General features: G+C 35.0%; 1 protein-coding gene across 4 annotated transcripts in view; it reads left to right on the top strand.

The window, feature by feature from the left end:
* Cdh8 (cadherin 8) overlaps positions 1-19,016 on the top strand; it is a 394,887-nt gene that overhangs the window by 312,569 nt on the left and 63,302 nt on the right. For 3 of the 4 annotated variants that reach the window (XM_051168537.1, XM_051168536.1, XM_051168535.1), the window contains exon 10: positions 6,447-6,564. In XM_051168537.1, coding sequence (XP_051024494.1) covers positions 6,447-6,564 — 118 coding nt within the window. Of the gene's footprint in view, positions 1-6,117; positions 6,229-6,446; positions 6,565-19,016 lie in introns of those variants that run through there. The other variant, XM_051168538.1, reaches the window with a different exon arrangement.

The following is a 19,016-nucleotide window of genomic DNA, read 5'->3' as shown; positions in this document are numbered from 1 at the left end:
TTTGACCCAGTAATTTATTTATGATTATAAAATCTTTCAAGTCTCTAATACAAAATATAGATAAAATTAATGACTGAAGGGAAGCATGTATAAAACATTATCTTTAAAAAATAAAGAATAAGACTCAGCTTAGTTAGGAACTAATGTTTGCTAGCACAAGTATTCATTGGCATATAATATTATTTGGTAATAAGTTGAGTGTGGAGTAGAGACACAGTGAAAAAATGGGATAGTGATTTCAAACGTATTAAGACAACTGGGAGTTTAACTGCAAATGAAAGCTGACTACTTCAGGATCCATAAATCTCTGTAATAGATGGAATTATTTGTATTTTATGTTTATAATTTGAATGGACATCAAAAAATAAATTTGGGATCTGTTAAGTGAGCAAATCAACACTGGAAACAAAATAACAAAATCACAACTTATTGAAAGATTCCACTCAGTGAACATGTTCTATATTGTTTTATGTCACTTTAGTGCCAATAAAAATAGGGATGATGAGATTAAAAGTGTTAGGTGGTTTTTAAATTGTGGATTTACAGTGGCTCAAATCCCACATATTTGTCTAAGAGACATTGAAACGCCTCATCCCCTTTCTGGTGGCCTTCCTGTAGCTCATTCCATTATGCTGCAAGTTCCCAGGAAGCACAGGGCATACTGAAGTGAAAGGGTGTTTTTAGTTAAAGAAAAAAATCACATAGGAAGTCAGTATACATTGGGAAGAAATGAAAATCCTGACTAAGACTAAACAAGTTAGCCTACACTCTCTGTTAGGATCGTTTAAGTAGATATGAACTGTGATTATACATGGGCTCTGCTATCTAGTTTTGACATAACTGAGTCATTCTGTAGATTTCTTTTGGCGTATTGCACCTGACATATGCAATATTTCAGTAAATGATAATTATTTTAACTTCTTTTAAATTTTGATTATTTTCTTTTTTAAATATACAATTTTATTATTACACATATATACAATAATCTACATACAATAATAAGAACCACGAAACATTCAAGAGTTATATAAATGTTACATTCATTGTATTTTGACTGTTTGTATCTGGCAATCTTGAAGAAAACATCTTTTCTATCTTGCTGCATCTAAAAATCTGAATGTAAATAAATTTCTATCACTTCTCATGCTTATAACAATTATTTTCAGGAAAATATCTTTTGAAAAATCGTTCTCAACTATTTTATTTTATTTTATTATGGACAGCATAGACAACTGAGAAAACCCCAGTAATTTATTTTCACTTATTCATGTAAATTAATAACCAAACAATTTTAACTCTGAGATGAAAAATGTGAAATACCACAAGTTTGTTCATCAATTATCTATTTTATTCTTTCAGTAAAACTAATATTTATAGTCAGAATGAAACAGACATAATAGAATTAAAGGAAGTAAAAATGTCATTTTCTACCATCTTAAACATTTTCTTCTCTTATTGTACACTTCTTTTAAGTCACCTTCTAATTAAAATGAATTAAATAACAAAAAGGACATGTTCTGAGTAACTGTGCTTAATTCACTTTTTATAGTCTTCCTAGGAAATAAACACACATCCAAATTCATATATATATATATATATATATACATATATATATATATATATATATATATGTATATATATATATATATATGATATGCATTGGTTAAGTTCTGAAGAATATTTTGAAAGTTATAACACATTAGTCTTTTCTCCTCTTGTCTCCACATAGAGCTATGATTATTAATATTAATTTAATTGTGAATTTTACTCTTTATAATAAGCAGGGAACCATAATACTCTTGAAAGCAAGAACATGCACAATGAAAACATATGACTCATCTTCCAGTCTCCATCATATTAGGAATCCCAGCCTAAATTTACTGAAGCACATAGATAGAAAATGTAAAAGTCATTTTGGGTCAACCTTGCCAACTGGTGAGAAGAATATAGATAGTCTTTAATGAAACATATTAAGCATGGGACATATGCAATGTCTTTTTTATACTAATACATTTCCTAAGGTTTACTTCTTAGTACATGGTAAAGATTAACAGGGATGGAAGAAAATGTGCCTATCATCACTTACTTATTCATCTATCCACTAATTCACTTATCCAACACCTACTGTGTAGTTGCTTGCTCCTCCATACAGAAATTTGATAATAGCAGAGGGAGGGGAGAATTTCACAGTCTGTCATGTTTCAAGACCTAAGAACAAATCAATGACAATGGCAATGTTGTCATTGATCACACGATACTCTTGTTAACAGATCTGACCTTCAAATATGTAAAATACTAGAAAATACAATTTTAATAATGATTTTACAATCCAATGTAAATTTATAAGCATGAATAATAATTTTTAGATCAAGATTTATGGTATGATACATATTACAATTTTTTTCTAGTTTCTTTCTTTAAAAGAAAATAGATGAGTTTCAAGAAATACAATGTCTGTATGCCTCAGAATACATGAATGGCTATGAAAGGCATTCCCTTAATAATACCCCAAATAACATTTGCCTTATATTTTGAGACGTGCAGATGTCAGTTTTAGTCTCTAATGAAACAAAAATGTCACAACAAATTATTAAACCTTATATATCTTAGTTGTACAGTAACTTTATAGATAGAAGATAAGATATCCAAACTGAAAGATAGGTACACATTCTCGTCTGTTAATTCTCTGGACAATTTTATAAATTACCATGAAAGAGATTTTAAATTATTTAAATATCAGCAGAGCTCACAAGACCTCACGTTAGAAACGTTCAGATTTCTACCTGCCATCTCTGCATTTGCCTCTGTAATGGGACTGTCTGGGGGCTCACTCCCATGAATACATCTGCACTTCTTTTTCTTGCCATCTCTGCATTTGCCTCTGTAATGGGACTGTCTGGGGGCTCACTCCCATGAATACATCTGCACTTCTTTTTCTTGCCATCTCTGCATTTGCCTCTGTAATGGGACTGTCTGGGGGCTCACCCCCATGAATACATCTGCACTTCTTTTTCTTCCACTGTTTAAACTAAATGTATTCAGATGTTATTACATCATGGGAATTTTCAGCCTCCTTAATATGGATATCTTAATGAATTTTAATGGTTCAATGCCCTTCAAATGATCTACCAGCATCCACATTATATAAAATGTCCAAGCAGTAGTTATCTGCATTAAAATAAAATGAAGTGTCAAAAATAGTTTAACCTAAAACATTAACCATAGCCAATTTAGGGGATATTTGGGAAGTCAATTAGATTCTCGATTTTAATAACATTCTTCCCCAAAACATGATGAATTTAACACTGAATGACTTCCTACTTATGATTAAGATCCATGTGCATCACTATTTTCTGTTATGGATTTAAACAAAAATTGTTTTCAGACTTAAACCCATACCAGAATCTTATGGGTTACAGAACTTGTATAATGATATGCCCTGCCTTGACACTTTCTCATTTGATAGTGTCAAGGGTAAGATTCAAATAATTATGTTTCTAATGAGTCCTGGTTGACATAAATGATGACAAAAGCATGCTTTGTTTCCAGTATGATGTTCAGACAAAAGTTCTGAGATGTGGCTTGGTATGTAGCTGTACGCCTTTACTATATGTAAAATAAATTATGGATTGCTTGCATTGTTTTCATTATGGTGTGTTCACTAATCAAGTAACTCTTACGTGTGTTATTTCATCAACACATCATAGCCTTTTACACTCACATTGTATATAAATACTATTTATACTGGTATGTCACCTAGGCATACCATTAGAATGCACTTATTTATGACTGACCTCCATACCATGTTACGAAAAATTATCTTCTTCGACTGTTCCGTTACTCGTATGCACTCACACACACATAGTGAATGACTTCAACAGTTGAACTTAGCAACGGAATGTCTTTGGAAACAAGAGTGGGTAATGAGCAAAAGGATGGCACACCTGATTCAGAGGAGACCCCTTTCATGCATTTGACTTTGTAACATGAAATTTTAACACAGCTATTCTTATCCAAAGGGGTCAGTTTGTACTTGTCTCTTAAATAACAGTACCTTCACCACGCTCTAAAGAGTTTTGTTCATTAAACATTTTCTCATCTTGTCCTTTCATTCTAATTTATTTTTATGAAAATATGACCCCAGAGCCCCTCTATACTGTTAAGTGTCAAATATATACTATATATTTAGCAACAGTAAATATAATTTCTTTTTTTCATATATTGTTAGAATTACATCATTTCCCTGTTTGAGTAACCACAATTTTCTAACGACCAAATGTCATGACACCAACAAGAAGCAATTTCCTTAAAGAATAAACAACAGTAACGATTATGAATAACATTCCATTGTACACTTTATAAGAGTATTCTGTAAATTAAAAAAAATATTAATTTACCCATGAAAAATAATACTCTTTGTTCTTTTAAACATTAAAGGAAACTGTGTTTCAGCATGTCAAAAACTGCATTCTTAAAAAAGGAATGCTAAAACTGTGCCTTCAATGTGGAATGTTTAATTTACTGTTGCCTCTGTGTTTAACGCTAAGCTGCATTTGCAGCCACTATACGTCATAGGGCAGCTCAAGCTAACTGCAAATGTAGTGGGCGTTAGAGGACGTAACTGTATTCTTTTCTTAAGAAAATTTAAGCACAATGTAAACATTAATTTTTAACTTCAGTGTGTTTCCAAATATGCTGTAAGGGTACAATGCAAAAGCTCGAAAACGCTGAAGTTCTTACACATGTACAAGTCATAAGACACAAGACAATAGTGAGCCATTCACAAAATGGTCATTTTTCTTTTTATTGAAAATTTCAAAGTCTACTTGAGCATTCATAATCACAGTGTATTTAGAACCGCCATCATTATATACTCAATATTTTATTATTCTGAGATCTTTTTATTTTTTCTATTTTTAAAAATTTTTAATTTATTATAATTCATTCATATCACATCCCAATTGTTTTTCTCTTGCTTATATCTCCCCTGTTCCCATGCTCTCTCCCTCTTCCACTCTATTCCCCTCCCCTAGACCAGTAACAGAAGGGACCATCCTCCCGACCACATGACCACAGCCTATCAGATCTCATCCAGATATTCTGTTTCTCCCTCCTCTGTGAGAGCTTTCTCTTTTTCTTTAAAATATTTTTATTAAATATTTTGTACATAAGCATTTATATTATTATACACATATACATTAGCTATCTACAGCAAGAAGAACCACGAAACAATCAGAAGTTATATATATATATATATATATATAGTATATATATATATATATATGTATATGTATGTTACACTCATAGTGTTTTGGCTATTTGTGTTTGACAACCTTAAAGAAAACATCTTTCCTATCTTGGTGAGTGCAAAATTATGAATGTAAATCAATATCTATCAAATCTCATCATTATCAACTTAAAACATCTATAAAGACCTAAAAATACATTAACCCCCAAACAACTAGGTTGAATTGCCAAACTGAACTCTCTGGACTTCACCCCCACTAGAGACTTGAGAAGGAGCTTTTTCTTTTCACCACAGTTTTGTTATATCTATTATCACCTTTGCTGCAACGATTCATTCATATTGGAATCATAAGGTAGCTAATTGCAAAAGAAATATAGCCCTATTATTATTATTTTTTACTGTGTGAGCTATTGCCCAGTGTTTCACGTTGATGTAATAAATATCATAGAATCCTGAATGAATATTAAGATAATCCTCTGTCATCCCAGAAAACAACATGGCATTAAGTTAATATTGCTTTTGCAAATGAACCTAGTGTACTCCATGTTGGATTCTAAAAGTCTATGTCTAGCTAACCAGCTCTCTGCACAGTAGTAATGCCTATAGGCTATGCATCATCTCAGGATACAATGCTAAGCATTGTTTGCATATGTGATTCACTAGCTTTATAAAGAGTCTTTGTTATTGGAAGAGAACAGATGCAATTCCTCAAAAAGGTTTCTTGCAGGGCTGTTTGAGAGACACTCTTTTTGGCAACCACTCCGAACCTGATGGGTAAAGAAGAGTTGTGAGGATTCAAGGTTTAAATCTCACCTCCAAGATCCTCCCAAAAGCCCACTCCAATCACTGTAACAGTTCCAAATCTCATTCTAGATGCCCGTAAATACTCAAATTGGAAAGAAACCTGTAATTGCCCAGTGGAACTTTCAAATACACTTAACTTTGCTATTCCAAGCCACAGACACCAAATGGAAACTAAGGTAATGCTCTTAATTTTCATCAATTTATCACAGCTGAGGTTTTAAAGTGATGGATTTTGCTCCACAGTCTTGGCACAAAGCACCCACGACAATTTAGAAAGCTGAAAATGAATCTTCGGACTAAACTACCAGACCACAAAAGGCATACTACTGAGTTACTAAAAGCAATGGGAGCCCTCGGAGTGATCAGAAATTCTGATGACAATTTTGTGTTACAGGTCATTCAAACAGTAAGCGCCATGGACAAAGATGATCCCAAAAATGGACATTATTTCTTGTACAGTCTTCTTCCAGAAATGGTCAACAACCCAAATTTCACCATCAAGAAAAACGAAGGTAAATATGCTATCTCTTTAATGTGATGCAGGGTAAACACTGGGATATGACATGCAGTTTCCTATCCTAACCGGAAAACATGATGGACATATGTTTTGTTCACCCATGAGTAGCTGAGCGTCACTTTATTAGCTGCATGGCAAGGTAATTGCATCACTTACTCTTTCTAATACTGAACTTGTAGAGAAGAAGACTGTTAATGCAGATTTATGGTATCCCAGGGAGTATGTCAATCCCCTGCCTTGACAAGATGAGAGGACCATTTAACTCCCCTTAAATGCTTCCAGGAATGCTGAGATTCTGAGATTATCTGTCACTGAAAGAACTGGTTCTCACTTTGAAGTTGTTAACTTTTAATTGAATGTTTACAAAGTCCTTAGGGAAAGTCTATTCTAATTTTCCCTGGATTGTGGGTACACAGTACAGGTATTTGTTTTAATCTTCTACCAACTTTAATATCAGCAATTAGATCACACACACACACACACACACACACACACACACACACACACACACACACACACAAAACTTGAAGGGCATTTCTTATCAGTACTATTTGGGAAGGAATACAAATTAATTATATTTCTATGTCTCTGAGTCACAGAGAATATTTACTCTATTTCATTATTCCTTGAGACCCTTCCTAATATGGCCAGTGTTCCTTTAAGTGTGGTATAGTTTAAGCAAAGGCTGTAGCTCAAATTTTAAAATCTATTTTAATAATACATTAATATTTCTAATGAGTATCTCAGGCTTCACGTGGGTTATTTAGTAAGTGGACTAGTCGCTGACTCTGACATGGACTCTGTTGCCTGCTTTTTGATCACTCCCACCTGGTGGGGCTGGCTAGGTCACAAGGAGGAAGAGGATGCTTTCAGTCTTGATACTATTTGACCTGCTAGGGTGGTTGGTGGGGGAGTCCTCTTTTCTGAGGAATAGAGGATGTGGGATAGAAGGTAAAAAGAGGTACGATGGGATCAGGAGGAAAGGAAGAGGGGCTATGTTTAGGATGTAAAGTGAATGAATAAATTAATTAGAAAAACAAAATATTTAATCAGCTTTATTAAATTAACTTTATTTTGGCTATAATACCTTAGTCTTAACTCTTCTGGGTTTGTTTTTTCTATAGGCATTTCTATGCTCTCTAAATGCTCCAAATAGAATTTATATGCAACTAGCATAGGAAACTTTGGTCCATGATAACTGTTTGGAATATTGCTATCTTTGTTGAAGGAGGTTAATGGATTTTGAAGAAATCCTGTTATGAAATAAAATAGCATTTTATGGCTCATGTTAAATGTTTCATGGCCTTGCCTTTCACTGCAATGGTACTTAGCTCTTTGGGGATGCTTTGATGAATGTGGATGCATCACAGAAAAGGAAGCAAGAAGGTCATTATGCAGACATTACTCACCTAGCCAGCTTCTACGACTATAAACATTAAGTGACAACATTCTGTTCTCTCTCCTTAAAGGTAGAGCAATTCCCTGTTAGTCACACCAATCAGAAACTCTTATCTAAGAACATTCTTCTTCTTTTTTTTATGAAGACAAGCAGGCTTAATCTATTGTAGAAATCTCATGTATATGCCTATGGTAAAAGCCCATTTATACACCTCAAAGTAATCTGAGAATCTATACTAATGTGGTACCTGCTTATTTTGACTAAGAGCTAACTGGTATTTAGATTATATTTGGGTAAAATACTCTGCATTTAAAAAGTTTACATGAAATAATGTGCTCTCATTCCCCATATTCAGAGAACTTTATTTTTTTCCTGTCCATTCTGTAAATTCAAGATTGCCTATTTGTAGCTGTGCCCCTGGAAGACAAACAGCACACAAGTGCTGCATGAATGAGAAGGTATATTACTGAATTCCAGAGGATGTTTAATTTTGGCCTCTATTTAAAATGATTATAATTCTGAAGGGCAAAGTCATCTGATAACAGATTGCATGTATATTCTCTGAATTTTTGTAATTAGTAAAAAAAAAAAAAACATAGAAAATGCTATGTCATTAGTACATACATTTCAAAAACCTCTCACTAGTACATTTAAATTTGCATAGATCATCTCTTTTGCTTTTTACCTAGAAAACAAGCTTAAATTTTGGCCTATGTCCCAGGTCTGAAAATAAGTCTAAGTGTTACGAAAATTACTCTGGATAAAACAAAACAAAACAGAATAAAACAAAACACAATAAACCAAAAAAATGAGCATTTTGCATACTACAATTTTTTTTTAAATTGTGTAGTCATTTGTTTTGCAAATGGTGACTGTAAAATTTGTTATTCCAAGAGAGAATATTTTTATTAAAGTGGAAGAGGCTGCTGTTATATTTATATCTGGAAAACATCATAAACTAGGACTGTCTTGTAGAACGTAGGGCATTCGTTCACTGTGATTCTGGATTCACGATCCAAACATTCAACATCCCCCATAGTATAAATCATGAACCTGTATGCGTTTAGATTGTATATGTAAACTTTATACACTATTTGCCTCTGCATAGATTATAAATTCATGGACCTAGTTTCATAGGCTACTACTGCTTTGCTATATATGAATAGTTATTAGAAAAATGGATGAAACCAAGATGTCTTAACAATATACAAAATCAATTAAAATAACAAAAATTTTTGTCAATTTAAAAATGTTTGTATAGAAGGATATAGGGCAGATAGACACATAGATGGAAAAATTGGAACTTGATCTATAATCTGTGAGTATTTTCAATGTTAGTAATGGGATAATTTAAAGGTGATAGTCATTTTTTGTTATTATTTTCTGTTATTTCTTTAATGTTGGATAAATAAGATAAAATCAAATGCTCTATTTATATTTATAGCTAGTAATTATTTATTTTGTTCTTAATCTACACTTATAAATGACTAGGATTTAATGCTGCTCCACTGAGATAATCCTGGTTTACAAATTTAAGTCTATGAGAGTAAACCATTTTAAGATTTTGTGATGTCCAATACATCCAAATCCACGTTAGATGAATGGATTATTCTCCCACTTCATTTGATCTTCAGGAAGACAGTTGAAACACTTTGTACTTTTAAAGGAACTTAGCCATGCCTTCTAACTCAAAATTATTGTGATCTTTCTTTTTAAATAGATTGGTCCTCCTGCAATTTTCCATTTACTAATTCATAATCAAAGATAAAATGAAGTAGAAACATGTTGTCTCTTTCTACACAGTTGAATTGTTTCACAAATAATTCACTCTCTATGTATGTCAGAATAATATTTTTACTACAATAAGGTAGCAGTTTTCAGTATGGAGGAAGGGGAGATGGAAGGTCAAATATGAAGAGCCATTTATATTATACACATTAAAACTCAGATCATCTTTAATTTTTTAGTTCACATATTGTCTTCTTCATCTTTGATTTGGAAGAATTTATAAACAAAGAGTTTTGCTGACTACATTTCAGTATTGGCCTCCATTCTAACTGATAAGTGTAAAATACCCAACAATTCAATACAAGAAGACAAGGAAGATTAAAACGGACTTTTTACAGATAACTGGAATATCTTGCTTGCGGGAAACTTGACATCTGCAGAACCTACTTTTCCAAAGCCTGCACACTGTAGGTAAAATAATTTTTTGATTGGGGCTGTAACATTACTTGTGGCTGAAAAGGTAACTTCAATGGCTTGAATTGAAATGTAGAAACTCAGGCTGTTTGCTTCAAGGAGAGTGCATCAGAGGGAAATAGAGTCAACTTAAACTTAGTCATGACTTGGTTATGGTTGAGAAAAATCTAGCCAAAGAATCATTATATCAAGTTAAGTTGTTTTTCTTCCTTGGATATCTTTGAGTTATCCATAATTCTACTGAAATACATCTACTCTAGTGATGTCGCTGAGTATCTGTGACAGTGCATCCAAGAAATATGTATGAGGCCATGAAGTCAGACACCAGCACTGCAAACAAACAAATAATAATCACATTTTCAACAAATGATTTTATGTAAATAATGTGAATTGTGAAGTGAGCTCTTCAATAAACATGTCATGCATTAGTTCAGTGTTTATTAAATATTTACATGTTCAGATTATGCTTTGTCATCAGAATTCTGTTTCTTTTTTATAATTAATTTATTCAGATTACAACTCAATTGTTATCCCATTACTTGTATCCTCCCATTTCTCCCTCCCTCCCACTTTCATCCTATTGCCCTTCCCTATGACTGTGACAAAGGGGGACCTCCGCCCCACTATATGGTCATAGGCTATCCTCAGCTGGGTAGCCGATTTATTTTTTCTCTGAGTGCCACCAGGCCACCCCACCAAGGAGAACTGGTCAAATATGGGGCACCAGAGTGCATGTCCGAATCATTCTCCACTCTCCACACAACTGTGGAGAATGTCGTGTCCATTGGCTAGATCAGAGTACGGGTTCGATGTTTACTATTTTTATTGTCCTTGTTTGATCAGACCCCCCTGGGCCTAGATACACTGGTCATGATGTTCTTCTTGTAGGTTTGAAGTATTTTTTTCAAAAAAGTCCGTCTCTTGCTTGGGTAGAGTTACTCCTAGATATTTTATATTGCTTGTGGCTATCGTGAAGGGAATATTTTTCCTAATTTTTTCCTCTGCATGATTGTCATTTATATATAGGAAGGCTACTGACTTTTTTGAGTTAATTTTGTATCCAACCATTTTGCTGAAGGTATTAATTATATGTAGGAATTCTCTTGTGGAATTTTGGGGTTAATTATGTACACTAACATATCCTCTGCAAATAGGGATAATTTGACTTCCTCCTTTCCCATTTGGATCCCCTTGATCTCCTTTTGATGTCTTATTGCTCCGGCTAGAACTTCAAGAACTATATAAAAGAGATATGGAGAAAGTGGCCAGCCTTGCCTGGTCCCTGATTTTAGAGGAATTTCCTTTAGTATATGTCCATTTAATTTGATGTTGGCTATTGGCTTGCTGTATATAGTCTTTGTTATGTTTAGGTATGTGCCTTTTATCCCTGATCTCTCCAAAACTTTAAACCTGAATGGGTGTTGAATTTTGTCAAATGCTTTTTCTGCATCTAAGGAGATGATCATGTGGGGTTTGTTTTTTTTTTTTCTGTTTGTTTATATGGTGGATTACATTGATGGATTTCCGTATATTAAACCATCCCTGCATGCCTGGAATGAAGCCTACCTGGTCATGGTGAATGATATCTTTGATGTGTTCTTGTATTCATTTTGCAAGTATTTTATTGAGTATTTTTGCATCAATGTTCACAAGAGAAATTGGTCTGAAATCCTCTTCTTTGGTGCCTCTTCATGAGGTTTAGGTATCAATGTGACTATGGCATCAGAGAATGAATTTGGTAATGTTCCATCCATTTCTATCTTTTGGAGGAGCTTGAAGAGTATCGGTAGGAGGAATGGGACTATTTATTATGTTTATCCGATCTTGAGTCAATTTCGGCAAGTGGAATCGATCAAGAAAACTGTCCATTTCCCTTAGATTTTTCAAATTTTGTGGCATATATGTCTTCAAAGTAGGATCTTACGATTGTTTGTACTTTTTGGCGTCTGTTGTTATGTCTCCCTTTTCATTTCTGATTTTGTTAACTTGGATAGTGTCTCCCTGCCTTTTGGTTAGTTTGGCTGTTTATCTATCTTGTTGATTTCCTCAAAGAACCAGCTCCTGGTTTTGTTGATTCTGTGAATAGTTCATTTTGTTTCTAATTTATTGATTTCAGCCCTGAGTTTGATTATTTCCTGACATCTGTTTCCCCTCCCCCCCACCACCAGGCCTTCCAGATGTGTCGTTAAGTTGCTTATATGAGATGCTTCCTTCCAATTTCTTTATAAAGGCATCCATTGCCATGAACTTTCCTCTTAGCTTTCAATGTGTCCCACAGATTTGCATATGTTGTTACTTCATTTTCGTTAAATCTCAGGAAGACCTTAATTTTTTTCTTTATTTCTTCCCAGACCCAGGTGTTACTAAGTAGAGAATTGTTTAATTTCCAGGTGTGTGTAGGCTTTTTGATATTTCTGTTGTTGTTGAAGTCCAACTTTAGGCCATACTGATCTGACAGGTTATTTCAATATCCTTGTATCTGTTGAGGCTTGCAATGTGACCTACTATCTGATCAATTTTGGAGAAGATTCCCTGGGTTGCTGAGAAGAATATATAATCCTTCTTTGTGTCTGGGTGAAAAATTCTGTAAATATCTGTTAGATCCTTTGATTCATGGCATTGATTAGTGTCCTTATTTTTCGGTTTAGTTTCTGATTTGCTGACCTATCTTTTGGTGAAAATGGGGTGTTGAAGTCTCCTTCTATTAATGTGTGGGGATTGATGTGTGGTTTAAGCTTTGTTAATAGTTCTTTTGCAAATGTGGGTGCCTTTGTATTGGGAGCTTAGATGTTCAGCTTCTCCCAAGAGTGTGCGAGATCTTGCCGGGCCATGGGGACTGGCCAGGTTAGGTTCTATCTACCCAATTTCGCAGGATAAGTCCACCACACCCCAAAGCCTGGCTCTGATCTGGATTCATTCAGACCACACTCTTGGTGGCTGTGCAATGTGTTCACAGCCACCTGGGCTTCCCTGTGGCTCCTGGGGCTCTCCATTGACTGGCATGGGGCTGGTGAGGATGTCTGAGGACAGATTTACCCCCTTCGCTGAGACTTCCCCAAACCAGGAGCTCTGGTGTTCCACCATTCCACACATCAAATTCAGGCTATAGAGGCAAGTTGCAGTCAGCAGGTGTGTTCTGTTCCAGAGTCTGGGGAGTGGGTTCAGGACCTCCGTGGGCCGTTGATTGACCTGGGGCTATGCCTGCCTGTGGTCTGCACTCTGCGGGACCCCACTCACCTAGTGTTCTCCAGTCTTGTAGTCTGTGGGTCTCATCAGGTCCCTGGTCTCCGGGAGGTAGATCAGATACAGTGTGTGATAGGAACGGCCATCTTGGATCCTCCCAGAATTCTATTTCAACTGATGTCCTACTTCAAGTTTATATGTTTGACACTTTTTATACTATCAAAATATGATTCATAGTAATGTTATTTCTACATATAAATTACTATGAGTTCAGTTCTCTCATCAAAATACCAGGATAACAGTACCTAGCTTCTACTGAACTGTGTTGTGATATATATAAACTCAGTCTGAGACATCACTGAGGACATGGACAACCATTCATCAATAAACAGGAAATGGACTTTTTTATATTATTCTTATTTCTTAACCTTTTACCACATCTTCAGCATATCACTCTTAACTATGTCTCCTTAAAGTTTTTTCTCCATAGAATTTTTAAACAGAAGAGTAATTTTCAAAATGTTCTCATCTATAAAGACACTTATCCTGATCTAAAGGCTTTGAAGTCATTCTTCTTCTTTTTTTTTTTTTTTTTTTGCTTGCTGCATTTTTTTTTATTAATTTATTCTTGTTACATCTCAATGTTTATCCCATCCCTTGTATCCTCCCATTCCTCCCCCCCCCCCCATTTTCCCATTATTCCCCTCCCCTATGACTGTTCCTGAGGGGGATTACGTCCCCCTATATATTCTCATAGGGTATCAAGTCTCTTCTTGGCTACTTGCTGTCCTTCCTCTGAGTGCCACCAGGTCTCCCCCTCCAGGGGACATGGTCAAATGTGAGGCACCAGAGTACGTGAGAAAGTCGTATCACACTCTCCACTCAACTGTGGAGAATATTCTGTGAAGTCATTCTTCTTACACAATAATATTCTAGTCCCCAAGGTGTTATTTTAGAAAGACAAACAACTTATGAAAACAGATCAAAGAGCAGGAAGGAGGAGATGGGCTCTCAGATTTACCTGTGAGTATAAAAACTTTCCCTCTATGGGTTTCTTTTCTTTGTTTATTTGTTCTGGTTTTTGCATCTCTTTTATGGAAGTGAAGCTCAGGTTTCTCAGGTTTCTTTCCATCGTGGAGTACCCCATTTTCAATGTCTGGGTCACTCTCTACCTTAATACTGAGTTGTAGAAAATCTGAGGGAGACATTTTGCCAAGGTTTGACAAGCAGTCTTTGTTTTTCTAAATCTTGGACTATTGTCAGCTAATTTCAGACTCATTGTCCCCAAATCAAAACCGTGCGGCTTAAAACTCAAAGCAGATGATCGATGTATGGAATACTACTCAGCTATTAAAACCAAAGAATTCCCGAAATTTGTGGATAAATGGATTGAGCTAGAAATGATCATAATGAGTGAGTTAACCCAGAAGCAGGTATATACTCACTTATATCTGCATACTAGCCCAAGGGGCATGTCCCACGAAAGCCTTCACTTACCAGGAAACTGGGACAGAGGGGAGGGCATCCTATTGGGACTCTAAATGAGAGACGCATGGGAGAATAGCAAAATAAAAGGATACAGAGGGTCCTAGAAATCTACAAGTAGAACAATATGATAGGCAGATTTGGGCCCAGGGGTCCCACTCAAACTAAGGCACCAGCCAAGGACAATACAGGAGGTAAACTTTAAACCCCTTCCCAGATCTAGCCAATGGTCAGAATATTCTCCACAGTTGAGTGGAGAGTGGGATATGACTTTCTCACGTACTCTGGTGCCTCACATTTGACCATGTCCCCTGGAGGGGGAGACCTGGTGGCACTCAGAGGAAGGACAGCAGGTAGCCAAGAAGAGACTTGATACCCTATGAGAATATACAGGGGGAGGTAATCCCCCTCAGGAACAGTCATAGGGGAGGGAAATAATGGGAAAATGGGGGGAGGGGGGATGGAGGAATGGGAGGATACAAGAGATGGGATAAACATTGAGATGTAACAAGAATAAATTAAAAAAAAAAAAAAAAACTCAAAGCAGAGTTTTCTGATCACAAGCCAGCAAGACTGATCATCAACCGTCCTGTGCAATCCTGAAGACATCTCTTCTTTTATGCAGGATGAAGGATGGTCCTGCCTTCTTTCCTAGTTAAGCTAGGTATGTGATCATTAGCTCTTCTTCTTGATCCAGAGTTACTGGATAAGCCACATATGCTCTTTCTGACTAACAGGCCTTCTTAAGTTTTTCCATCACTCTACGATGTCGTAAAGAAAGGCTATTATAAATTACATTTCTTTCCTAAAAAACCATTACTAGAGGCTGCATCTTTCAGCAGCATCTTTTTCATTGTGCTTGTTTGTATGTAATGGATGCCTTTTCTTGTATTCCATTGTGGGAATTATAGTCTGATCCTGCAGGAAACTTTCCCGGAGCATACTCACCAGAACAAACAGTTGTTATTGCTATATATTTTTCAACCACTGCTCATACAGACCATGGGTTTTCCTTTTCAATCATAAAATGCATGGCTCAGTTTTCACCAAGAGACAGGGGATCACTAATAGACAAAATTAGATTATTTGTAAAACTGAAAAGATTTCTGCCTTAGCAATGCATAACTTACTGTTTATTTTCAGGTTTATCATCAGCATATTGTTGAAAAAACACATTTGTATTTATAAACTTCAACTAAGGATAATATGTAAGTTAGAAAAGTTGAAAATAAATCTATTGTTTACTTCTAATTTATGTATGATTATACAATATGATTCAAAAAACAGGAGATTTTATTTTCGTAGCCTCATGTCATTTTTAAATTTCCATGTTTTTGGTTTTCATACTTTCTTTTAAAAATCATAGGGTAAGGGTATCTTCAGAAATAAAGAATTTCCTTTGAAAATATTTTGTAAAATCTTAAAATCATTACTCTGTTCAGATACAGCAATGCCGTTATTGTCTTGTTTTCAGTGTGTGTTATGGGAGACAATTTAGCTTAGACATTGGTGGCCACTGGGAAATAATTTGAATACAGCATGTATTTATATGTGTGACTGAGGAAGTTGTGACTTGTATCAGAGATTCTATTTCACTTAGTAAGCAATCATTTCCAGTCCTTGTACTATATTCTATTAAAAGAGATCTTTGAAAATCTGTAAAACTGTAAGCCATATGTGCATATTTACCTTAAAGTGGCATTGGTCATTTTCAAGATGCTACGGAATAGACCTGTGCTTTTACAATGCTGTTCCCACAGACTTTTTAAAAAATAGTTTTAAAATAAAATTATAGGGGTATGCTGACATTAGGAGCTGTGTATAGAACAACTTAGAGTTGTCTTTTGCTTTTAGCCAGGCTTGCTTGCATTCTGCGACTATTTATCTAATAGAAGAATTATGTCATTTACTGATTTGTCACCTACTTCCAAGCTCAGAAATAGATCTTCGTTGTGTCTTGGTATCAGACAATCTTGACTCTTCCCTGAAAAACAGAACTCAGGGTTAAAATTAAATGTGGAAACAAAATGAACTGTCAGCCTATGCAAATTTTCCTTTTCTAAAAAAAAAAAAATGTACTAAACGCAGTTGGCAATCATTTCATCTCTGTTCAGCACAGAAGGATGCATTTTGAATTAATTTGAACATTTTGTAGACAAAACATTAGGCATACATGACATTCTGTCTGGAGATGTGACCTGAATGATGCACACTGACTCTTGATGTTCCCAAGGTGTACTGTAGTACGTAGATGCTAGAGGTAGAAAAGAAGTCATTAAAGCATTAAAGAGGGATGGAAAACAATTTGTAACAACATGAAAGTAGGAAATATACATAGATGAACATTGCAAAAGTTGACGGGAGAACGCAGGACAACAACAACAACAACAAATCCAGGCTTCATAGTAATCCAAATGCATTTCGGATCATTACTCGTCTTCTTATCATCTATAAGAAGTTGTACAGAAACAGGAATAACCATGTGCTGATAATTCTCAAGTACAAATAATATTTACTCTTAGGCTGTTCTTAATGTTAAAATATTAAGTAAAGTAAAAACAAAAATGTTACTGTGATGAATCCATAATTGACAAATTGGAAATAACTAGCTAACTTAGGAATAGCTAACTTCTCTTTTTCTTGTCTTTATTGTACAGTGTTTGTTAGTATCTTCAATCCAATTTATCTACTCACTGTTAAAAATAAAAGCATTCTCAAGAAAAAAGAAATAAGAGTTTGAGTGATAACCAGTAATGTGTCTTATTGGAGAACATCTGGTAGGCCAGCAACCCAACATGTCAGTGAACAGAGGCAAACAAGAAGAAAGAAAGAGGATTATTTGTATAACTAATGTAGTTCATGAAACATATCCCTCATTGTGGTAAGGAAAACAAAAACAAAAATCAGGAGTAACAAAGTATTGGAATTTTTCATACTATTAGAAAGTATGAGCACCAGGGAGGCAGAGGCAGGCAGAACCCTGTGAGTTTCACACCAGACAGGTCCAGGACACCCAGGGCTGCACAGAGAAACTGTCTCAAACAACAACAACAAAAAAAAAAAAAAAAAAGAAGATATGTATGGTTCTTAGAAAATGGAACACTTGACAGTAGATGGGATGACACCATTTCTCAACTTTTTCCTTCTTTTTACAATTTTGACATACACATTTAAATTTTTACATATATATATGTAAAATATATATATATTAAACTACTTGCAGCAAGAAGAACCATGAAACAATCAGGAATTGTATAAATGTTTCAATCATAGTGTTTTGGCTGCTTGTATTTGGCAACCTTGAAAAAAAAAAACAAAACATCTTTCCTATCTTGGTGTGCCTAAAAGTCTGACTGTAAATCCATACCTATCATGTCTCCATTTTTAAGATAGGAGGAACATATGAATAGAGAGATATGCTGGTTTTGAATGCTAATTATGAGATCTGGTACAATAAAAATAAAGCAATAAGACAGTGAAGTTGGCTGCATTTTTACTCTTCATCATCCTTCCAGAAGCACATGAGTTATTCTTTAGATTCAAAGTGCCAAGCTAGATAGATATTAAATTCCTTCCTGGAATAGCATTTTTCATGGAATATAAATGCTCTACTCCCTGATTTCCCTAACTAGTTAATTTCTAGTCATTGATAGCAAGTACAAGACACTGTCTCCTCATTTCTATTGTTAGCAGGTTCTGTGAGGTTGGCCAGTTTGCTTCCTTTGCAGTGCCGTATGGCTCCTCTGAAGGCCGATGAGAGTCAAGAAAAGTCGCTTTCACATACTCTAAGGTTCTCAAAATGGATCATTCATATATTCTCATTCATTTATTTGATATCTATTTACTTAGTGCTTCACACATATCAGTGCTCTGCGAGTTGAAAACCAAGTAGTGAATAAAATAGATATTGACTTTCCCTACTACATAGTGTATTTTATTCTCCTAAGGTTTCACTTTCTGAATACCAATTTAATTCTCAGAGAGGATGCTATAATTTAGCAAAAATATTTGTCCTGTGGTATCGAAATTCATAACCTGGTCTTCAGAGTGCTATGATTTAGAGTGGAATGACCCATACTCTAACGTCTGTATTGTCATAAAATTTCCTCTTAGACCTTACCCAATTTTGTGAGCATAGCCCTACATAAAAAAGAGGTAGTTTTCATTGATTCTATCGG

This window comes from Acomys russatus, chromosome 26 (genome assembly GCF_903995435.1).
Source record: "Acomys russatus chromosome 26, mAcoRus1.1, whole genome shotgun sequence".
Lineage (NCBI taxonomy): Eukaryota > Metazoa > Chordata > Mammalia > Rodentia > Muridae > Acomys > Acomys russatus.
This window is presented reverse-complemented; position numbering and strand designations above follow the sequence as displayed.